The 21,577-nt window shown below is 44.6% G+C and overlaps 1 protein-coding gene across 1 annotated transcript in view; it reads left to right on the top strand.

Annotated features, from left to right (window-relative positions):
• The window catches only part of ESYT1 (extended synaptotagmin 1), a 165,761-nt gene that overhangs the window by 81,201 nt on the left and 62,983 nt on the right, over window positions 1–21,577 (top strand). Inside the window, exons 10-14 of the mRNA XM_068267626.1 lie at window positions 2,502–2,678; window positions 5,666–5,748; window positions 11,200–11,248; window positions 14,146–14,235; window positions 16,324–16,419. Coding sequence (XP_068123727.1) covers window positions 2,502–2,678; window positions 5,666–5,748; window positions 11,200–11,248; window positions 14,146–14,235; window positions 16,324–16,419 — 495 coding nt within the window. The remainder of the gene's footprint in view (window positions 1–2,501; window positions 2,679–5,665; window positions 5,749–11,199; window positions 11,249–14,145; window positions 14,236–16,323; window positions 16,420–21,577) is intronic.

The following is a 21,577-nucleotide window of genomic DNA, read 5'->3' as shown; positions in this document are numbered from 1 at the left end:
TAACTAAATCCTAACCTATGTATATGCATAGCCTGATCCACCTTTTGCGCAATTTTCAATTTTCGATTTTATTTAATTAGCCGCACCCAGGCTATGCATATACATAGGTTAGGATTTAGTTAGTGTTAGGCCCCTCCCATGGAGGATTGACTTCTTCGCAGTGGGAGGGACGAGTACTTAATAGGTTGCATGCAAGCTGTTAATGGAAACCAACATCCTCCTCTAGTGGTAGACAGGTCATGTGTATGCTCGGTGTGTATTCGACCCCACAAGTGGGGCTTGCACTCTTTTGCAGGTAGGCACTAGTCTGTTTTTAAGTAGCGATGCCTTGATGTATTGACTAGTGAGTTATAATGCCACTCAGCATGGGAAATATTTAACCAGACATGCCGTAAATTATGTCCTATGTCTGGCATTACTGGCATAGCTGTAGACTCATAGGTTCCAGGGAATATTTAATACTTCCACCTCACCCCAGCAGAATTTTTTATGCTGGATCCTAAACATTGTACATTTCCCCTAGAACCTGCTTCTCAATGACGGCCATGGAAAGAAACTGAGTGGGGAGTGCTTTAGTAATAATCAGTAATTACCACCATGCAAAGAACACATAGGTCCCTATTTACGTTTTCTCCTGGGTGATATATTTGCACCTGATCAATAACATATCTTAATCCACCAGCAAAAAAGAAAATACAATAATTTTGACAATACATTTACAATACTTTTTCAGTTGCAGAGTGCTGAAAAGTTGTTTTAAACAGAAGATAAAAAATGATTTCCTAAGAGAAAACTTTGGAGAAAAACTGATTGAATAAGGGCCATGGTGGTAACCATGGAAGCAGGAAATTTGGGCGCATGAGGCAGGTGGACAAAAAGGGCGCCGCCATTCACTCCCATAATAAATATCGTTTAATGGGCGCCCAACAGGAAAAAAGGGCGCCGGAGAAAAATAACGTTTTAAAAGCGGCGCCCGGAGACTTTTAATGTTTTATAACTGCTTCTCATGATTACCCATTATTTAATGATTTATAATTTTTTAAACATTATTTTTAAACGAAAAAAAGTACAATATTTTTTAAAACATTACTTTTAAACGAAAAACCGTACAATTTTTTTTTTTTTAAACATTTTTAAACGAAAAACCGCACCATATTTTTTTTAAAAACGTTATTAATGCTGATCACTGGGGGGTCTTAGGTTTAGGCATCACAAGGAGGGTCTTAGGTTTAGGCACCAACAGGGGGGTCTTAGGTTTAGGCACCAACAGGGGGGTCTTAGGTTTAGGCACCAACAGGGGGGTCTTAGGTTTAGGCACCAACAGGAGGGTCTTAGGTTTAGGCACCAACAGGGGGGTCTTAGGTTTAGGCACCAACAGGGGGGGTCTAGGGGTTAGGGATAGGTACAGGGAGGGTTCTGTGTGAGAGTAGGGTTAGGTATAGCTTTAGTAAAATTCTTATTAATGTTTTATAAAACGTTATTATAAATTTCACTTTTTAAACAGGGAAGATTAACTTTTTTAAAATTGCCGATTTCATACACATTATTTAATGATTTATAACTTTATAAAACATTATTTTTAAACGAAATATAGCACAAAGTTTTTTTAAAACGTTATTCATGATTATCGTTTAAAACCCTGCGCCCTTTTTTCCCGGCGCCCTTTTTTAACGTACGCGGTAACCATTACCTCTATAACATCAGTAAATGGCAGGTGTGGTGGCTAATGCAGGGCCCTGGATTGCTTCTTAGAAGCAGGGGCCTAGTTCCAGTCGCAGCCTTTGCTATCCCTAGTCCTATGCCATTGTGGGCATTACTATTATGGTACCACTGATCTGTTCATTCAGAATGAAAAGTCTGTTTAGCTGCAGCAGAGCTGTACAATTCTGGTGGGATGAAGGCTGCCATTAGGAGTCTTAAGATTTGGAAAATTCTGTGTTGCTGTATTTGATAACTTGGCAGTGCCTTCTCTGTTCGGTTTTCAGGAAAGTGAGTATTAAAATATTTGGAAGTGGATTTTGGACTGTATTTTAATTTACTTAATCATATCTACTATAGTTTTAGGCCTGTTTATGCTGTGTCAATTTCCTATTCAGTCTACTGCATCAAACCGTACATGCCTACCTTACAGTTGAGAGGTAATCGGCATCGGTGGCGTAACTAAGGAGCTTGGGTCCCTCAGTGCGAGTTTTACACGTGGCCCCAAGCACTCCATTGATATGGAGCCTTAAACCTACCAAGAACAGCTGCAGTGTCAGAGAGGTGGAATCAGAGTAAACCCCTGCGTGCATCGGCTTAGATGTACTTTAGAGACACCTTACACTGGTGTAATTCTAAGTAGAACACCTTGCCAGCAAGCTAAAATGTATGGTAATTTAAAAATAGCGATTTTCATGGGCTTGTTGATTCATACACAATACCGTATAGTGTGCAGTAAAAGCCACTCTGTGTCCACTGTTTTCCCCTATAGGATTGCACACAGTTTTTTTTCTTTATTGCAGGGCGTTGTGCGCATCCACCTTTTGGGAGCGAGAAACTTGGCTCCAAAAGACTTTCAGATGGGAGGATTACTAGCAGGAAAATCAGATCCATATGCAATCTTGCGTGTTGGGACCCAGGTCTTCACCAGCCGCACCATAAATGAGAACCTGAACCCTGTGTGGAATGAGATGTATGAGGTAATCATTTTGTCGTAGTGAGTTTAATTATCCACTGACCTTTAAGTGGCTTGTTGCAGATCCATTAGTGAATAAAGCTAGGTATACAAAGGTTGATAACAGCAAGCAACAAGTCACTTTCTGATCAGCAGTAGTCATGATTGATCTACAACCTTGCCGCATTCAATCTTGCTCCATTTCATCATGGTACTCCCATGCCTGAACCCATTCAACTGGCAAAATAACCTCAATTCACGAAGATCATGCTAATGATAATAAGGCAAGAGAAAACTTAACATCACACATCGATCGGTATGTTCAGTGTTAATTCACTAAAGGTGCCCATACACTTACTGGATTTCCCGCCGATAGCAGATTCGATCACTGTTTTCGAGTCTGCTGTGAAATTGATGCGCAAACGCTGGCCGCTCGACCGATTTCCGTCTGAAATCGATTGATCCCGTCGATCTGTCCGCATGGAAAATTTTGCTCGATCGCTGGCGGGTCGGGAGTGCGTCAATAGCGGTGTTCGAATGTCTGACGACCGACACTAGTGGCAATACATTACCTGTTCCACCGGCGCATGTCCCCGCGGTCCCTTCTCCGTGCTGGGCTCCGGCTGGCTTCACTTACTTCCTGTCGGGGGAAGTTTAAACAGTAGAGCGCCCTCTACTGTTTAAACTTCCCCCGACAGGAAGTAAAGTGAAGTTGAAGCAGAGAGCTGAGAAGAGACAGCGGAGACTGGGGGACTCTCGCCGGGCCAGATCAGGTAATGTATGGGGGGGGGGGGCGGCAGCAGCTTCACAGATTGTGAATCGATTTCATAGTGAAATCGATACAAAATCTGTTTGCAGTGTAGGCAGCCAATAGATCCCTCTTTGATCAGATTCGATCACAGAGGGATCTATCTGCTGGTCAGTCTGGTGGCAATTGACCAGTGTATGGCTGCCTTAAAGAAGCTTGCCTTATTAAGGTGTAGAGATAAGTTTTCACAGTGAGAGAGTTATCTTATCACTTCAGTCCTTTACCTCCTCTGTAGTTATTTTCACGTGCAGTTAATTAACAGTCTGTCTTTGGTCTCAATTCACTAAGATCATGCTGGAGATAAGGCAAGAGAAAACTTGCTACCACACAGTGAGAGAGTTATCTTATCTCTTCATTCCTTAAAGAGAATCTGTACTCTAATATTCTTACAATAAAAAGCATACCATTCTATTCATTATTTTCTCCTGTGCCCCTCTGTGCTGTTTCTGCCACTCTCTGCTGCAATCCTGGCGTGTAATTAACAGTTTTAGGCAGTGTTTACAAACAAACTAACCAGCTTCTAATAGGCTCAGCTAAGCATAGTGTGTGAGTCATTCATAGTATGCAGGGGGCCTGCAGAGGGTGTGTATGGCTTCTACCAATCACAAGCAGCCCTGCACATTCCACACAATCAAGCTTTAGCCCGACAAACAGGACAGAGGAAAGATACATTGATTTATTACAGAGTCAGTGCAGTTAGGAAAGACTGCAGTAAGCCAGAGCAGATTAGAACAGGCATAGGAACTTTTAGGATAGAAGAACTAAGGCTGAAAAATTTGTTACAGAGTCTCTTTAAGTTACCACCTCTGTAGTTATTTTCACACAGAGTTAATTAACAGGCTGTCTTTAACTTTAGAATTCTGGAGTTATTTTAAGGATTGAAGAGTTAACTTAAAGACAGAAGAGTTAACTTTAGGTTTGCCTGAGGTAAAATGTTTCCTGAATACTACATGTCTCATCACCATGGTGATAACTCTAGAAACCGCTTAGAAACATTATTAAAGACAGGAGATAAGCTTAGCGAAGTAAGGCCAATGGCCTCAATTCACTAAGCTTATCTCCTGTCTTTAATAACGTTTGTGGAGTTGTTACCATGGTGATAAGGCATGTAGTATTCAGGCAACATTTTACCTCAGGCAAACCTAAAGTTAACTCTTCTGTCTTTAACCACTTAAGGACCGGGGTATTTTCTTCTGATCGGTGCTGCGTGGACTCTCCAGCCCGCAGCACCGATCAGGAAATAGCCAGGGCGATCAGACTTCCCCCCCCCCCCCCCCTTTTTTCCCCACTAGGGGGATGACCTGCTGGGGGGGTCTGATCGCCGCCGGCTACCCGCACTTTCCGGGGGGGGCTCTTCAAAGCCCCCCTCCGGAGCGCTTTCCGCCCTCCCCGGCTTTCCCTCCCTCTCCCTTACCCTGTGAGTGGCGCAGGACGGAGTTCCGTCCTGCGCCTGATAGGATAGGCTTCTGCCTATCAGATGCCGGCGATCCCCGGCCAATCAGAGGCCGGGGATCGCCGATCTACGTCACGGCGCTGCTGCGCAGCAGCGCCGTGTGATGTAAACAGCTGGGATTTCTTCCCCGGATGTTTACATTACGCGTGCGAGCCGCGATCGGCGGCTCGCACACTGTTCACGGAGACAGTCTCCGTGAACTGGCATGGAAAGGCCGCTCGATCGAGCGGCCGTTTCCATGCTATACCACTAACGACCCGCCGACGCCTATCGGCGCTAGGCGGTCATTAAGTGGTTAAGTTAACTCTCCAATCCTTAAAATAACTCCAGAGTTAAAGACAGGCTGTTAATTAACTGCGTGAGAAAATAACTACAGAGGAGGTAAATTAACTACAGAGGAGGTAAATTCACTACAGAGGAGGTAACGTAAGGAATGAAGAGATAAGATAACTCTCTCACTGTGTGGAGGTAAGTTTTCTCTTGCCTTATTATCTCCAGCATGATCTTAGTGAATTGAGGCCAATGTCCGAAATGGATCAGAAGTTAACTGATTGGATATGTTTGGGTAAGTAGATCACTAACAGATTGTATCAAAGTGAACAAATCTGTTTGAAATTTCAACCGGCTTATAGCTGTCGTAGAGGACTTTTATTATTGGAATAATGAGTGGAAATCTGTTTTGTTGTATGTTTACTCCAGCATAATATATACATCATAACCTGAAATTTGTCTCTTTTGCATTGATGTGCAGGCAATAGTACATGAAGTACCGGGTCAGGAACTGGAGGTTGAGATATTTGACAAGGATCCTGATAAAGATGACTTCCTAGGGAGGTAAGTCGGAGGTCACCAGACTGGTACGTTTTTTTTATATAATACTTTTAATTTTGCATTGTAATAGTTTGTATGTTAGGACTATATTATGTCTGCTCAATTTTACCCATTTCCCCCTGTTTCTGTTTCCATTATTTATCTGCTACACCCTTAGCCTCTTTATATTTTTAGCCCCTCATATCGTCAGTGATTTTGCTAATGAGAAAAAGAACTTGTAATCAGTGTAACTGGAATTCTGATGAAGTCACCAAAAAGGTCACTGTGTTTTTGTTATAAAATGCCAATTAGATAACATTCCAAGAATTAACTAGATACAAGCCAATTCAAGTTGTCTGTAAAAAGAAAAAAAACCCAAAGCTCTGGTTCAGAAACACTTACCGTATTTTTCGGACTATAAGACGCTCCTGACCATAAGACGCACCTAGGTTTAGAGGACAAAAACCAGGAGAGAAAAAATATATACTAAACCTGGTGCATCCATGGTGCAGGGGCATCTTGTGGATCTTCTCCCCTCCATCCCACAGTTATTATGCCCATCCTGTGCCTTCTTTGTATTTCTTGTCATGCTTTGTTCCTCCTGGGTCCTCCTTTGCCCCCACATGACCTCCTCTGTCCCCCTTATGATTGCCTCTGTCCCCCTGTGTCCTGCTTTGCTCCTTGTCCTACTACCGTATGTCACTGTGTCCTCTCTGTCCTTTGCCACTGTCTCCTTTTCTGTGTATCTGGTGTCCTCCTGTGTCATCTGCCTCCCTGTGCCCTCCTGTGTCCCCTGTCTGGTGTCCCCAGTGTGCCATCTGCCACCCTGTGCCCTCCTGTCACCCCTGTGTGCCATCTGTCCTCCTGTGTGTGTCCCCTTTGTGCCATCAACCCTCTGTGCCCCCTCTGTCTGGTGTCCAATGTGCCATCTGCCCCCCTCACCTCCTGTGTCCCCAGTGTCCTCCATTGTGTCATCTGCCTCCCTGTGCCCTCCTGTGTCCCCTGTCTGGTGTCCCCAGTGTGCAATCTGCCACCCTGTACCCTCCTGTCACCCCTCTGTGCCATCTGTCCTCCTGGGTGTGTCCTCTCTGTGCCATCAACCCTCTGTGCCCCCTCTGTCCGGTGTCCCATGAGCCATCTGCCCCCCTCACCTCCTGTGTCCCCAGTGTCCTCCATTGTGTCATCTGCCTCCCTGTGCCCTCCTGTGTCCCCGTCTGGTGTCCCCAGTGTGCCATCTGCCACCCTGTGCCCTCCTGTCACCCCTCTGTGCCATCTGTCCTCCTGTGTGTTTCCCCTCTGTGCCATCAACCCTCTGTGCCTCCTCCATCCAGTGTCCCATGTGCCATCTGCCCCCCTCACCTCCTGTGTCCCCAGTGTCCTCCATTGGCGGTCCCTGAAGTGGCCCTGGCTCGGCCTCCCCTAGCTCCATGTCACCCAAGTAGCGGTCAGGTCGCACCACTATCACGGCCGGTAGCGTCCGGAGAAACCGCAGGATACAGGTTTCAAGCCTTCAGGTACACGCGGCCAATCGAGGGAATGCTGCAAGCTGTTTAATGAGGTCTTCGGGACCTCCGTGCAGCTATCCAGTCCCTCTCGCCGCGGCTCCAGCTGATACTGCCCTGCTATGTGGCCAATCAGGGGGAAGCGCTGTGAGCCAATCACGGGGGAGCCGATGGTCTCGGAGGCGGGACAATGGCTCCGCCACTGGGCCAATCACTGCACTCGCTGCAACTGAGCAAGTGCCATGATTGGCCCAATAATGGAGCCATTGTCCCGCCTCCGAGACCATCGGCTCCCCCGTGATTGGCTTGCAGCGCTTCCCCCTGATTGGCCACATAGCAGGGCAGTATCAGCTGGAGCCGCGGCGAGGGGGACTGGATAGCTGCACGGAGGTTCCGAAGACCTCGTTACAAGGCTTGCAGCGCTCCCTCGATTGGCCGCATGGAGGCAGAGACGGCAGCATCAGCTGGAGCTGCAGCGCGGGGGACTGGATGGCTGCATAAAGGTCCGGGAGACAACATTGATCGCACCGGTATATACCATACCAGAAGGGGAGGGGGGGACGTGCGGTGAGAAAAACTAGATTAAGACTAGAAAGACTAGATACACACAAAGGCAGATGGCACACGGGAAACCAAGGGTAGACTCGGTGAGACACATTGCAAAGTAGAACAGAGGGGGCATTTATGGTACCTTCGGACTATAAGACGCACTGTCTTTTCCCCCCCACTTTCAGGCAAGAAAAAGTGCATCTTATAGTCCGAAAAATACGGTACATATCCTAATGAGGCTTCCCTTGTTGTTGTCTGCTCCTCTGTTGCCGATCGGGGCCATGCTCCTCTTCTGGCACAGGCACAGCAACGCGAGCACAGCTAGGCCTGAGCAGTAAGCCAGAGCCGACTCCAGCTTACTGACCAGGCGAGGCCGTTCACGCACAAGTGCAGTAAGGGAGTGCTCGTGCTTGAAGAGGAGCATGGCCCTAATCTTTGGAGGGTCCATGCTCTGCAATGGGGACCAGAGGACAGCAAGGAAAGACTCATTAGAATCCAGAGGCTCCCCTCTCCTTAGGTAAGTATGCACTTTCCTTTTAATGTACTGCCTACTGCAATTTGAAGTTGTGATTGTTTTTGCTGTGTTCACTATTGGATATCAGTATTGCATGTCACAAGAATCCAGAGACATCTGTCCTAATTCTTTATACAAGAAGAATCCCTGGTTGTTATTACCACCAGCCCTTCACTCATAGCACTGCTGGGATTGGTGTAAAGTACAAAATCCTTGCCCACACAATTCTGTACATATCAAGCATAGGGAAACCGACATTTATCTTTTGTCATTCTGTGCCCTTAAAGGAATACTATCGATACCCAAGTGTTCTAAAATGACAGTGTGCAAATAATGTCTAAGTAGCTGTGTAAACATTTTCCTACTTTTCATGTTAAATATCAGAGGCAAAAGCCGTAATTTTATTTAGGGTAGGATTTAGCTATATTGGGACAAATCAATTGCAGAAGGGGAGTCTGCTTCAATGCACAGCCAGAGTTGCATATCAGACTACAGAAAGCAAATATCAAACATATCAAATTCTGAAAGCAAAAACAGTATGAAAAGCTGTGACAATTAGTTACATTTCCTCTGCTCTCTTCAGACACTTCAGTCAGAAGCACAGGACACAGGAGCTGCAGCTCTTCTCTCTGTCACACACAGAGCTACACATAGAGTTAACTGAACAAATGTGAGGGGAATTTCCCCTCTCCTCAGGGCTCAGTCAGCGGTCAGTTTTGGCGTCAGTAAAGTTTGAAAGTATTTTGGTAACAGTAAACAATGTGTAACGATCGGTGAAGCACAGAGAGGTCTGATTACCGGTGATCTGCAGTATCACAGGAAATACAGACGTATACCAGATTATATGTGATCTGCAGTATCACCGATAATCCAATATACTAGCTAACCTCTGGTCACCTGGGTAGAGTGTTGTGATTGGTGCAACAGTAATACAGAGGACAAGCCTCAGTGCAGCAAGGAGGACTGCACAGATTCCTTCCGCAGGTCTGAGCTCTCCAAGACGTGAGGAGTCAGACTGACAGTGGGGAGGAAAGCCCGAAAGTGACACTCAGGCGGAAGTGTCACCAACAGGACGGGGGAACCGCCTCCAATCGTGAGGTCGGTTCTCGAGGTCGGACAAGCAAGGTCGTATACAGACGGACAGATAAGTACAATATCAGTAGGCAAAGACAGAGTCAGAGTACAGGCGGGGTTCAGCAACGGAGTATCAGATATATCGGGGTACAAAATCAGGAGGCAGAGGCGGAGTCAAGGTACAGGCAGGGTTCAGCAACAGGGTATCAGATATAACGAGGTACAAGGTCAGAGTTCAGGAGGATAGTCGAGGCAGGCAAAGGTCATAACAGATAATCACAATCAAACTAGTACTTTAAGCTATCAACAGAATCTAGCTTAGTGTAGGATTACAGCTCCAGCTGGTCCCGGCACACACAAACGGATCTGACTACGGATCTGGGTGCTCCCACATATGTGATCGCAACGCCAGACAAGCAACGAGTGAACAGCCAGCAGTATATATACACCTAGGTGTCCCCCAGCACCTCCCTGATTGCTGGACCAATGGGGAACGGAGCTAGAGTCAGCTGACCTGCCTGATCAGCTGACTCCCTCCTGGACGTCATAAAACTTGTCTGCGCGCGCGCGTCACTCTAAACCTTGAGGGACTACGAGTCCCAGCCACAGCAGCCCCGCTCTGCGGTGTCTCCGCAGCGGGGACATGCGCGCTAACCGCCGCGTCCAACGCGGCAGTTTCACCGCGCTCCGTCATGTGCTGCACGGAGACAGCCGCCTCATGATGCGAGGAGGCGGCTGCCTCTCCGTGCGAGTGGGCGCTGTGTGCGGAAGGAGCCGCCTGCCGCTGGCTCATGGCGGCGGCTCCTCCGCGCTTTCTCACACAATGAAGTTGCTACTAAAATGTATACACCAGTACTTAGCAGCACTTTCCAAACAATTCCTGTGTCAATTGAAAAAAATATGTGAATCGATAGTATTCCTTTAATGATAAATGGAATACATTTTCTGCATATATGTATTAAATTGTATACAGTACAAACTACCCCATTTTCAATAAATCATTCATAATCTATCACAAATTTTCTGGCTATTCTTCGTTCCTCACACACAGCATTTTCTTAATTCTTAGCCAAAATTATCTGTCTTGGCATATTGGATTTTTGGCCAAGAAATAGCTTGGACCAGAGAAGCCACAGAGAAACGTCTGTGAATGTTCATATTGGGCCATTGTGGACTTTTCCAGGTTCCTTTTATTTGAAGTTGTTGCTCATGCTGTCAGCCATCCTCTTTCTCTTATCTTTGATCAGATACGTGCTGTCTTTCTCACATGCTTGTGGCATTTGTACATATATGTGACAGGAAATAGATTAAGCGATATGTCACTGCAATATTCTGTGGCTTTTACTCAGTAAACACTTGTCGTTTTTGTCAATTTGTGTTTGACTTCCTGGTCTTAATGATGATTTGAAAACAAATTTTGAAAGACTATTTGAAAAGCTAATTTAATATCAGCTGCTGAGACCCATGGTGGTGGTCTTCAAGCAGAATTGTCACCATAAAAACATCAAATTTCAACAGCAACTGGTCTGAGTGTATTAAGTGATAAAGATACTAATCCTGCATTCAAAAAACTTTCAAAACATTTTCTGCTGTTATGGTTTGGAGTTATAACCTACCTTGGGAGCACTGTATACAGGTGTCTGTTGACTTGACATTTCTGAGTTTGTGACAAGTACTTAGCGATGTCACTGAACTGAGCATACAGCGCCAGACACCTTTATACATGAACTATGGTGAACATGAGTCAATTTTTCTGGTGTTGAAAAGCTGCAAATCACTTCTTGTACAGGGCAATTTATTCCATTTATTAAAATTATTTTTTTTTCTGTTTTCTAGGATGAAGCTAGACCTCGGTGACGTAAAGAAAGCTCAAGTTTTAGATAAGGTACAACTATTAAAAAAAAAAAATATTGTATGAAGATTAATCCAACCACTTCATTTATAGGTGTACACCTACAACTTACTATAGTTTGTATATGAATATATGTAAGCTCTAGAATTTTGGGCTAAACGCATACCATGAAGTTATTAGATTGAGTACTGAAAAACGTTTTATAATTTAAGAATTAAAAAGTTAGCAACTACTGCAGTATTCAACAAATGTTCTTGTCTATCTAATGAGCTAGGAGACAAGAAGAGAAATACCGTATTTTTCGGAATATAAGACGCACTTTTTCTTCCCCAAAACTGGGGGGAAAAAGTGGGTGCGTCTTATATTCCAAAGGTACGGTATTTTCGCCCCATAACATACTTACCGGATCCTGCCGCCGCGATCCTAGCCTCTTTCGTCTGTCCGCCGTCATCCAATGTCGCAGCAGCCGTCATCAGAGGGTCCAGCAATCCCATCCAGTATCCCCGACTGATCCCCGCTCTTTAAGTGTCCAAGTCGCCGGCTCCTCTTCACTGCAGTCATGCTTGTATGCAGGCTCGCGGTGATTACGCGCTGCCGGGGCCGCCTTCCTCCATAGTTACGGTGTCCTCTTCTTAGATACAGTGCCCCCTTCAGTGTGACGAGCGGCGCATGTGCGCCGGGGTCACGCATGACGTCAGGCACACGTGCGCCGCTCGTCACGCAGAACGGGGCACTGTATCTAAGAAGAGGACGCTGTAACTATGGAGGAAGGCGGCCCCGGCAGCGCGTGATCACCCCGGGGCTGCATACAAGCATGAGTGCAGCGAAGAGGATCCGGCAACCTGGACACTTAAAGAGCGGGGATACTGGATGGGATTGCTGGACCCTCTGATGACACCTAATGGGACCCTCAGATGATGGCGGCTGCGACTCTCGGGTGATGACAGGCAGATGGAGGAGGGGAGGATCGCGGCCACAGGATCAGGTGAGATGCAGCAGGGGTGTAGTGTAGTGTTGTTTGGGTTGGCTGAAGGGGTTACTTAGTGAAGTGTAGTGTAGTTTGGGTTGGCTGCAGATGTTAGTGAGGGAAGTGTAGTATACTGTAGTGTAGTGTAGTGTAGTTGTAGTAGGGGTTAGTGAAGTAATGTGTAGTTGATGGGGGCAGCAGGGGTGAAGTGAAGTGTAGTGTAGCAGGTGTTAGTATAGATGGGCAGTGTAGCTTAGATAAAGACAGTTTTGGGGGAGTTAGAGGTCCATAAGAAGCCCCTGCACCATAGACGCACCTAGGTTTAGTTTATTTATTTTTTCCTGATTTTTGCCCTCTAAATCTAGGTGCGTCTTATATGCCGGAGCGTTTTTATATTCCGAAAAATACGGTAGATTACGTAACAGCTTGAGGCCGGTTTCACACATATTAGTAGCGATGTGATGCGAGCACCACAGAAACCAGCCTTCATATGACTCTGCACCACCGTGCAGTGACGGTAATATGCATAGCGCCGCTCAGTGATGTAATCACTGCTGGGCAGGAAGTACGTCACTGGGATTCCCGTCGGTCCATGCATGCGTGCCACATCTCATCGCGCTCTTGTCGTTTACACTTGCTGCATCTCCCATTGGCTTGCATAATCCAATAGGCACAGATCATGTGTCAACACGCTGCAGACTTTGCAATGGGAATGCGGCAGTTTGGATACTACCGCGGACCGTGTTGAATCGTGTTAAGTGTGCAAGTCTCCATAGGCTTGCAGGGCCCATGCGGGGGGAAGTGTAACATGGGGTGACACAGTGGGTAAGTGTAAAAGGGGCCTCAAAGATAAAAGTGTAAATTGTAAAGAAAATGTCATTGCTGGTCTTTATAAGGCTACATTCACACAGAATCCGATGCTCCTGCAGCACATTGCAAAGGATTTCAAAACTGGTAGCAATGCATGCATTGTAGCAGTTTTACCTCATTGCCAAACAGTAAAAAAAAAAAGTGTGTACGGTGTTCAGTAGCACACAACTCAATGCACGTTACAATGCAGTGGTAGTCCATTAAGTCTAAGTGACAAGGCCCTAATAATGGAATCATTGCAGCATGTTGCTATGTGGTTATACCACAATGCAAGTCACATAGTATGAAAGTAGCCTAAAACAGATTTTGAGTAATGCCTTTTAAAACTGCATAGTGCTTACACAATCAGATAGGGCTGTTTTTAGCAGCCTTTCAATACAAATTATAAACAAAGGAAAAATTGTATGCTAAATTACATAGTTATATAGTTATTTGGGTTGAAAAAAGACATACGTCCATCGAGTTTAACCAGAGAACAAAGTACAACTCCAGCCTGCTCCCTCACATATCCCTGCTGATCCAGAGGAAAACCCTTACAAGGCATGGTCCAATTAGCCCCAAAAGGGAAAAATGAATTGTAATAACTGACCAAGAAGGGTAGATACTTAAAGAGAAACTCCGACCAAGAATTGAACTTTATCCCAATCAGTAGCTGATACCCCCTTTTACATGAGAAATCTATTCCTTTTTACAAACAGACCATCTGGGGGAGCTGTATGACTGATATTGTGGTGAAACCCATCCCACAAGAAATTCTGAGAACTGTGGTACTCCTGGCAGTTTCTCGTCTGTGAACCTTGTTCCATTGTGGGAAATAGCGGTTTACAGTTATTTCCAACTGCTAAAAAAGCAAGCAGCAGCTACATCACCTGCCAACAGTAAAAATGTCACCATGTGATAAATGTCAGAATGTAAATCAGGGATTTAAAAGATTTTACAATGGGCAAACATTGACTAAATCATGTATACATAATTATTGTAAAAATGAAGCACTTTTTTTTATTACATTATTTTCACTGGAGTTCCTCTTTAATTTTATTCTGCACATTCTGGAGTTCTTCTTTAAACCTAACTGCTTTCTCTTACATCCCAGTGGTACACACTGAATAATACAAAAAGTGGAACGGTACATCTGCGACTGGAATGGCTCACTCTTCAGTCCAATGCTTCACAGCTTGAGCAGGTAACGCATAGGCAGCATATCTGTCATCTAGCCATTTTGTAGGCTGAACAAATAGATTGCATTTTATTGATGGCAGGAGTATTATATATGGCAATGTGCAAAAATTAGCCAACCAACCTCAAGTCCATCTGCCAGCTAGCTGAGACATAGTACCGCGCGGCGTGGTCATAGACCAGAATGTGGCTGTGGTCACCGGTGGAGCCAAATTTACTTTGCAATGGTGGAACATTAGACTAGTACTATGGTAGGGTGAGCGCCTCCGACACAGGTTCCGGTGACAAGTGTCCCCTAGTTTAGGTAAAGACAGGGACCCCCAATCTTTAGTGACGGGGATGACCCCAGTTTAGGTGGTGACAGGGACCCCCAATTTAGTGACGGACTCCCCCCAGTTTACGTAAAGACAGGGCTCCCCCCAGTTTAGTAATGGGACTCCCCCCAGTTTAGTGACAGGGATCCCCTAGTTTAGGTGGTAGCAGGTGCCCCCCAGTTTTAGGTAGTGATAGGGTCCCCCACTCCACTCACGGTGATGTGTTGGACCTCAGATCAGCACTGCCCGCCTGCTGTGTCCGCTGTCTCAGCTGCATCCATCATGTCACAGGCAGCATAGTCAGACCTCCGCTCAGCCGGCGGCCAGTGAGATGCGGGTGCATGGTAACCCCTGTGAACACTGTACTGCATATGCGGAAGTGACATATGTCATCACTTCCGCATATCAGTGCGGTGTCGGCGAGGTACTAGCTGGTACTGGTCGCGGCTGATTGGAGGTCTGACGCTGCCTGTTACATGATAGGCAGTGGGGACGGACGGAACACAGCAGACGGACACACGCTTTTTGTTTGGCTGGGGGGGGGGGGGGGGTGCTGTCCCATTTTGCCCCTATCTGCAGACACCCATGCCCTCAGGCAAACATGGAGGATGTGAAATTTTTCATAAAAGATGGTGTCCTAAAAGTGGCCATAGACACCATTTTTTTTCCATTTGATTTCCTGCAGATTGATCACTCTGATGAAATGAGATGGGGATTGATTCATTTAAATGTTCGACTTGATAGATTTTGATAAAAAATTTATTGAAAGTATCAATCAGACATGACAATCTTGGGAGCGGGGCAGTAGCTGCGGACAATCAATAGGCCATAGTGTGGCATTGCATGGAACAGTGCAATACAGCTGTTTTGATTTTTCTATAGATTTCCTGCTGGAATCTATTACAAATCTATGTGCTGTGTGTGGTAGGACTTGATTCCTTCTAAATCAATTCCTTTATGAAAGGAATCGATCATTTTGGAACATTGGAAACCTATAAGTGTAGGACTAGCTTAATAGTATTCTACTCTGCACATGCGATCTATAAGATAGTCGTATCTAGAAAATGTTAAGCCTCATCTACACCATACAATTTTTTGTCCGATTAGATTCATTGATTCGATTTGATTCAATCCAACATGTCTGATTGGTATTCAATTTGATTCAATTTGCCATTGTTTTGCAATGGCAAATTGAATTGAATCGAATCCCGATCGGACATGTCAGATTACATCGAATCAGTGAATCGAATTGGACAAAAAAATTGTATGGTGTAGATGGGGCTTAACATTTTCTAGATATGACTATTTGAAGCACATCCACAGCTGTCGGAAGATGATACCTTGATCCAGCCAGGGATAGGATGAACATGATGGACACACAGATAATGAGGCTATTGTGTGTTTACTTTGTAGTGGTTCACACAAGGCCAACTCAGGCAATCTTTGTTGTGACAGGAAACATTTGTACACAGAACAGAATGAGAAAGTACATCTGTGTAAAGGAAATATTTGCCTTTTGCCATTCCATAGTAATAAAAGGGACTCCACAAGTTTGGTTGCCAAAACACTTTATTTTGCACTTCTAAACATTTTTTGTGATTACAAACCAGGAAGGATCCACATTCCAGACCAGGTCGGTGAAAAAGGCTGATAAATGTATTGAAAAATTCCACAATACAGTGCAATAATACCACAGGATTTTTGTGATTACAGTAGCATGTTTTTGCTTGTGAGCAGGTGTAGCAATTGCCTTATTAGTGCTCTGGTATTTTTCTCCCCAGGTAGTAAGCATGAATAAAGAGATTTTTGCAAGGACTAATGAAGATCCATCCGCTGCTATTCTTATTGTCTACTTGGACCGGGCTGATGACCTGCCTGTAAGTACATGTATTTGTAGGGAGAGACCACTTTTCTTTACCAAACATGGAAACCTATATGGAGTAACAGGTTACTATAAGGACATCCCCCTTCTTGCCAGTGTTTTGTATAACCTGCAGAGTGGAACAGTCACCCAGGATGGCCAATCAGATTCTATTGTTTATTTCTGGAAATCTTATGCTGGGTACACACGATGCGATTTCCCGCTCGATCAGCGGGATCGATCGATTATTTCCGACATGTTCGATCAGGTTTTGATCGATACAGCCGTTGATTTTGCATACTTAACATGCAAAATCGACTGCTGTATCGATCGAAACCCGATCGAACATGTCGGAAATAATCGATCGATCCAGCTGATCGAGCGGGAAATCGCATTGTGTGTACCCAGCATTATGCTGGGGAATACACCATGAGTTTTTTCAGCAGATAGATGGCTTGATAGATAATTTCTGACAGGTCCGATCTGATTTTCATGGTTTGTTTTTTCTGATCAAATTTCTCATACTCAGTCAACAGAAATTGATCGGAAAATCGATCGGACAGTAAATCTCCTGAAAAAGCTCATTGTGTATTCCCAGCATTAAAGGACTTACGAGGCCAAGTTATGGAAAAAAAGTTAATTACCTGCTTCGCCTTTTACGGCTACGTAGCGTGGATCGGGGAGGTTGGCCCTAGAGCTGCGCAGCCGCACTCGCGGCTATGCGGACTGCGCAGCCGCAGCCAGAGCGAGCGGCCATTTTGGGAGAGGCAGGGGAGCCGACCTGGCCGTGGGGTCGGGAGCCATCCCCGGGGGGCTGACGAGCGGGGGGACCCGGCGGATCGGCACGGAGGGCGCGGACGGCGTCCTCCGTGCCGTATAAGGTGAAGCAGGTAATTAACTTTTTTATCATTACTTGGCCTCGTAAGTCCTTTAAAGAGACTCTGTAACAAATTGTTTATCTTTATTTCTTCTATGCTATAAGTTCCTATGCCTTTTCTAATGTGGTCTGGCTTACTGCAGCTTTTCCTAATTGCACAGTAGCTGTGTTATCTCTGTTATATGATCTAATCTTCTCTCTATAGTCGGCACAGTCAGGCTGAGGCAGTCAGACTGGAATGTGCAGGGCTGCTTGTGATTAGCTAGAAGCTGTACACACCCCCTGCAGGCTCTGTGTGACTAACACACTCTGCTTAGCTGAGCCTATTAGAAGCTGGTTAGTTTGTTTGTAAACACTGCCTAAAACTGGCAATTACAAGCCAGGTTTGCAGCAGAGAATGGCAGAAACAGCACAGAGGGGACCAGGAGCACATAATGAATAGAATGGTATGCTTTTTATTGTAAGAATTTCAGAGTACAGATTCTCTTTAAGGAGGTTTTGGTTAGATACAGTATGTACAGGTGAATACCACCTGCTCTGTTTGAGGATTGTAAGTCTGTTGGAGTCTCCCTTGTTTCAAACCTGTGGCTGATACTTCTTGGGAAAATCTTGATCCCTCGGTTTGGATTGTCCTGGCTGATTTTTATTTTTTTCCATGGCAATGGGAGGTTTTCTGCCTCTGTCTTAGGGCCCTCTTACACTTACCGCTTTGCAGTACTCTCCCCTGACCTTTTGGCTGCAGTGCAATTGTTCCACATCACACTGCTACCGCAGCGCTGTAATGTAAAAGGACCCTTACCCCTTTCCTCATAGAAGGAACAGGAGCATCTACATTTATACATTCCTATATTGATCATTCTTCAGAGGAAGGACCACACCTCTCAACTGGCATCTGATATCTGTACTTTAGTTTCTTCCAGAGCTATAGATACTTGTCACAGAAGTGGTCATATTCAAGATTATACCTATCAAGCCCAGAACAAAATGCTGGAAAGTATTTAAGAAACTTTACTTCACTAGTAACATATTTTTCAGCTTCCAGTTTTGTCTGAAGAAGAATACAGAAGGAGGATTATTTTTCCCCTTATAATAAAGTTTGTGTACTTTTTTCAATAAATCGGTATGCAGTCAAAATTGACCCTCTATAACGATTTACCTGGAGGTGGCCAGACATCTGGAGGTCCTCTCAGCTGAGAGAGAAGGACTGGGATCTGCCAAATATAGTAGAATGTCATTGCCAAAAAGAAAAATTTTCACTTCGGAACTTCCAATCTGAAGTCCTTTTTTTTCCTTTTATATTTGGTTTCTGTCTGATTAAGCTTGCTATGGACTCTAGTGCCAGGGCAAATAGAGCTGTAGATAGTGGGCAACGCTACCGTGTGCCGCATCCTAATGAAGAGCTATCAGAGATATATTTCCCTGTCTTCATTTTTGCTCTTGGTGAACTGTACAAAATTCGCATTCACCTAGTGAACAATAGGGCCAAGTACAAAACATGTGAGGGTAGTCCACAGATATGTCCAGTCCACCATGTCAAAAGCTTTTTTGTTTTTATGACGCTATTACCCTTCGTCCAGTATTACGATGGTTGTCCACTATATTTGTAACCATCTTCTCAAATGAATATGGGTCCCTGTTGCAGGCTTGAACCTAGACTGGTCATGGTAACTTCATTTTGTTATTATTCTATTGTCTAGTGGATAAAATTTTTGCTAATAATTTACAATCTTGATTGAGGAGGGATGTTAGTCTGTAGGGCAGTGTTTCTCAAACCTGTCCTCGTGACTTCCCAACGGTGCATGTTTTGCAGGCAACCTCATCTACGCACAGGTGGAGTAATTAGTGTCTCAGCTACATGGAATCCATAGCTGAGACACAAATTACTCCACATGTGCATAGGTGAGGTTGCCTGCAAAACATGCACCGTTGGGGAGTCACATAGGCAGGTTTGAGAAACACTGCTGTAGGGTCCTATCTTTTTGGGGGGATAAAGGACTATTAATACTTCTGTCATTGAAGAGGGTGATATTACTGGTTAAAAAACGGACGCTAGGCCAAAGGCCGCTACACCCCTGCAACGCCCGCACAGACTCGCTCGCCCGTCCGAAGTATGGCACACAGGCAGATGTTGCTTGCTTGGCAGTTGGAATAAAAGCTGTTATTTCCCACAATGCAATGAGGTTCTCAGACAACAAACTGTCAAGTCTGGAAGAGAAAAAAGAGAGAACACCAAGAGCCCAATATAGTGTAGTATGTACTGGTAATGTATAATTGGAAGAGTAATAATATTAATTTAATACTCACAAACCAGGGTTACCAAGTAGGTAACCACTGTCAAAGCAGGTGGGGAGATTGTCCTGACCCCACTCAGGATTAAAAAGTCGCTTTCTGTAGTAGAAGAAGGAAGGGTACAACCCTCCACCAAGGGTGGACTTGATGTAGATAATAGGATAACAGAGGCGCAAACAGGATAAAAAAAAAACCAACAAAAAAAACCAACACTAAAATAACTTAAAAACCCATCTTGGTAATAGAGGAGGCAGTGGTGGACTCACCTCCTCCAAGCAGAACACACGACTGTGGATTTTCAGTCAAAACAATTTTATTGGATACTCCAAATAAAGTGCAACGCGTTTCGCGGGATACAAACCCGCTTCATCAGGCAACAACAGATAGGAGTAAACAGCTGTAACAGAGACAATAGAGTAAATGGAACTGTAGTGCTTTGGCAAAATTCATTCTGATTATTCGGACATTGATTTGGCTATGAATATATCTCAATAGTGGCATAAAAATATGTTGCATAAATTTGCATGCATATGAATGAACCTGTGTTTGAAATACATGCAATCGACAGAGAATTGTGGCATACAATAGCAAAGATTATTGAGGTTTTTTTTTCTGTTGTCCGAATTATCAGGTCTTATAAACATTGTGGCCACACTCTTTGCTATTGTATGCCACAATTCTCTGTCGATTGCATGTATTTCAAACACAGGTTCATGCATATGCATGCAACTTTATGCAACATATTTTTATGCCACTATTGAGATATATTCCTAGCCAAATCAATGTCCGAATAATCAGAATGAATTTTGCCAAAGCACTACAGTTCCATTTACTCTATTGTCTCTGTTATAGCTGTTTACTCCTATCTGTTGTTGCCTGATGAAGCGGGTTTGTATCCCGTGAAACGCTTTGCACTTTATTTGGAGTATCCAATAAAATTGTTTTGACTGAAAATCCACAGTCGTGTGCTCTGCTTGGAGGAGGTGAGTCCACCACTGCCTCCTCTATTACCAAGATGGGTTTTTAACTTTTAGTGACACACACACACACACACACACACACACACACACACACACACACTACACAGAGACACGCGCACACGACACAGAAACACACACACACACACGACGCAGAGACACACACACACACACACACACACACACACGACGCAGAGACACACACACACACGACGCAGAGACACACACACACACGACGCAGAGACACACACACTCGACGCAGAGACACGCACACACAACGCAGAGACACACACACACACAACGCAGAGACACACGCACAATGCAGAGACACAGGGGTTTTATTATATAGGATGTGGAATTTCATATATTAGAAGAAGCCTGTAAGTGAGACAAGACCATTGGCCTCAGACCTTGCACCTTTAAAATTAGAATTCCCATGGCAGCTTATGAATTCGGACTATTTCCATGTAAAGAATGCCTGCACAGCGTTATGCTAGTAAATCTTTATTCTGAGCAGCATTGAGGAAAACTGCTGAGAATGGTATTAAAAGAAAGAATATGTGTTCATTTATCATGACTAATTACTGGAAATGTGTATTATGTTAACGACAATCTTTATAGAGCTGTGGAACGAATATCTGTGATGTTTGATCTTCATGCCTGCATGTATTTGTTGTCATGGGTTTGGTGTGAGCTGCAGTAGCCTCCCAGCGTGGTCACAGCCCATGTGGGCATCACATTTATAAATACAATAAGACGTTTGTTAGTTTGTTAGAGGGTTACTGCTGCTGGTTTCCATGTAAAGATTGAAACAAAACAATGTAACTAATATCCTCTTGGCACCCGAATAAAATCTGGATAACTCTTTAATGGAATAAAGATTGCTTTCTTGTATCTACTATTGGTAAGGTTATGCAAATGAAATTGGTTGTAGGTGAGAGATTCCACCCAAAGATCACTGTGGCCTCAATTCACTAAGCAGTTTAGACTAGTTTACAGATGGTTTTTAGTCTACTGAAGGTTTGGTGTAA

Source organism: Hyperolius riggenbachi, chromosome 2 (assembly GCF_040937935.1).
Source record: "Hyperolius riggenbachi isolate aHypRig1 chromosome 2, aHypRig1.pri, whole genome shotgun sequence".
Taxonomy (NCBI): domain Eukaryota; kingdom Metazoa; phylum Chordata; class Amphibia; order Anura; family Hyperoliidae; genus Hyperolius; species Hyperolius riggenbachi.
Note: the sequence above shows the minus strand (reverse complement) of the source record. Positions and strands in the feature narration are given on the sequence as shown.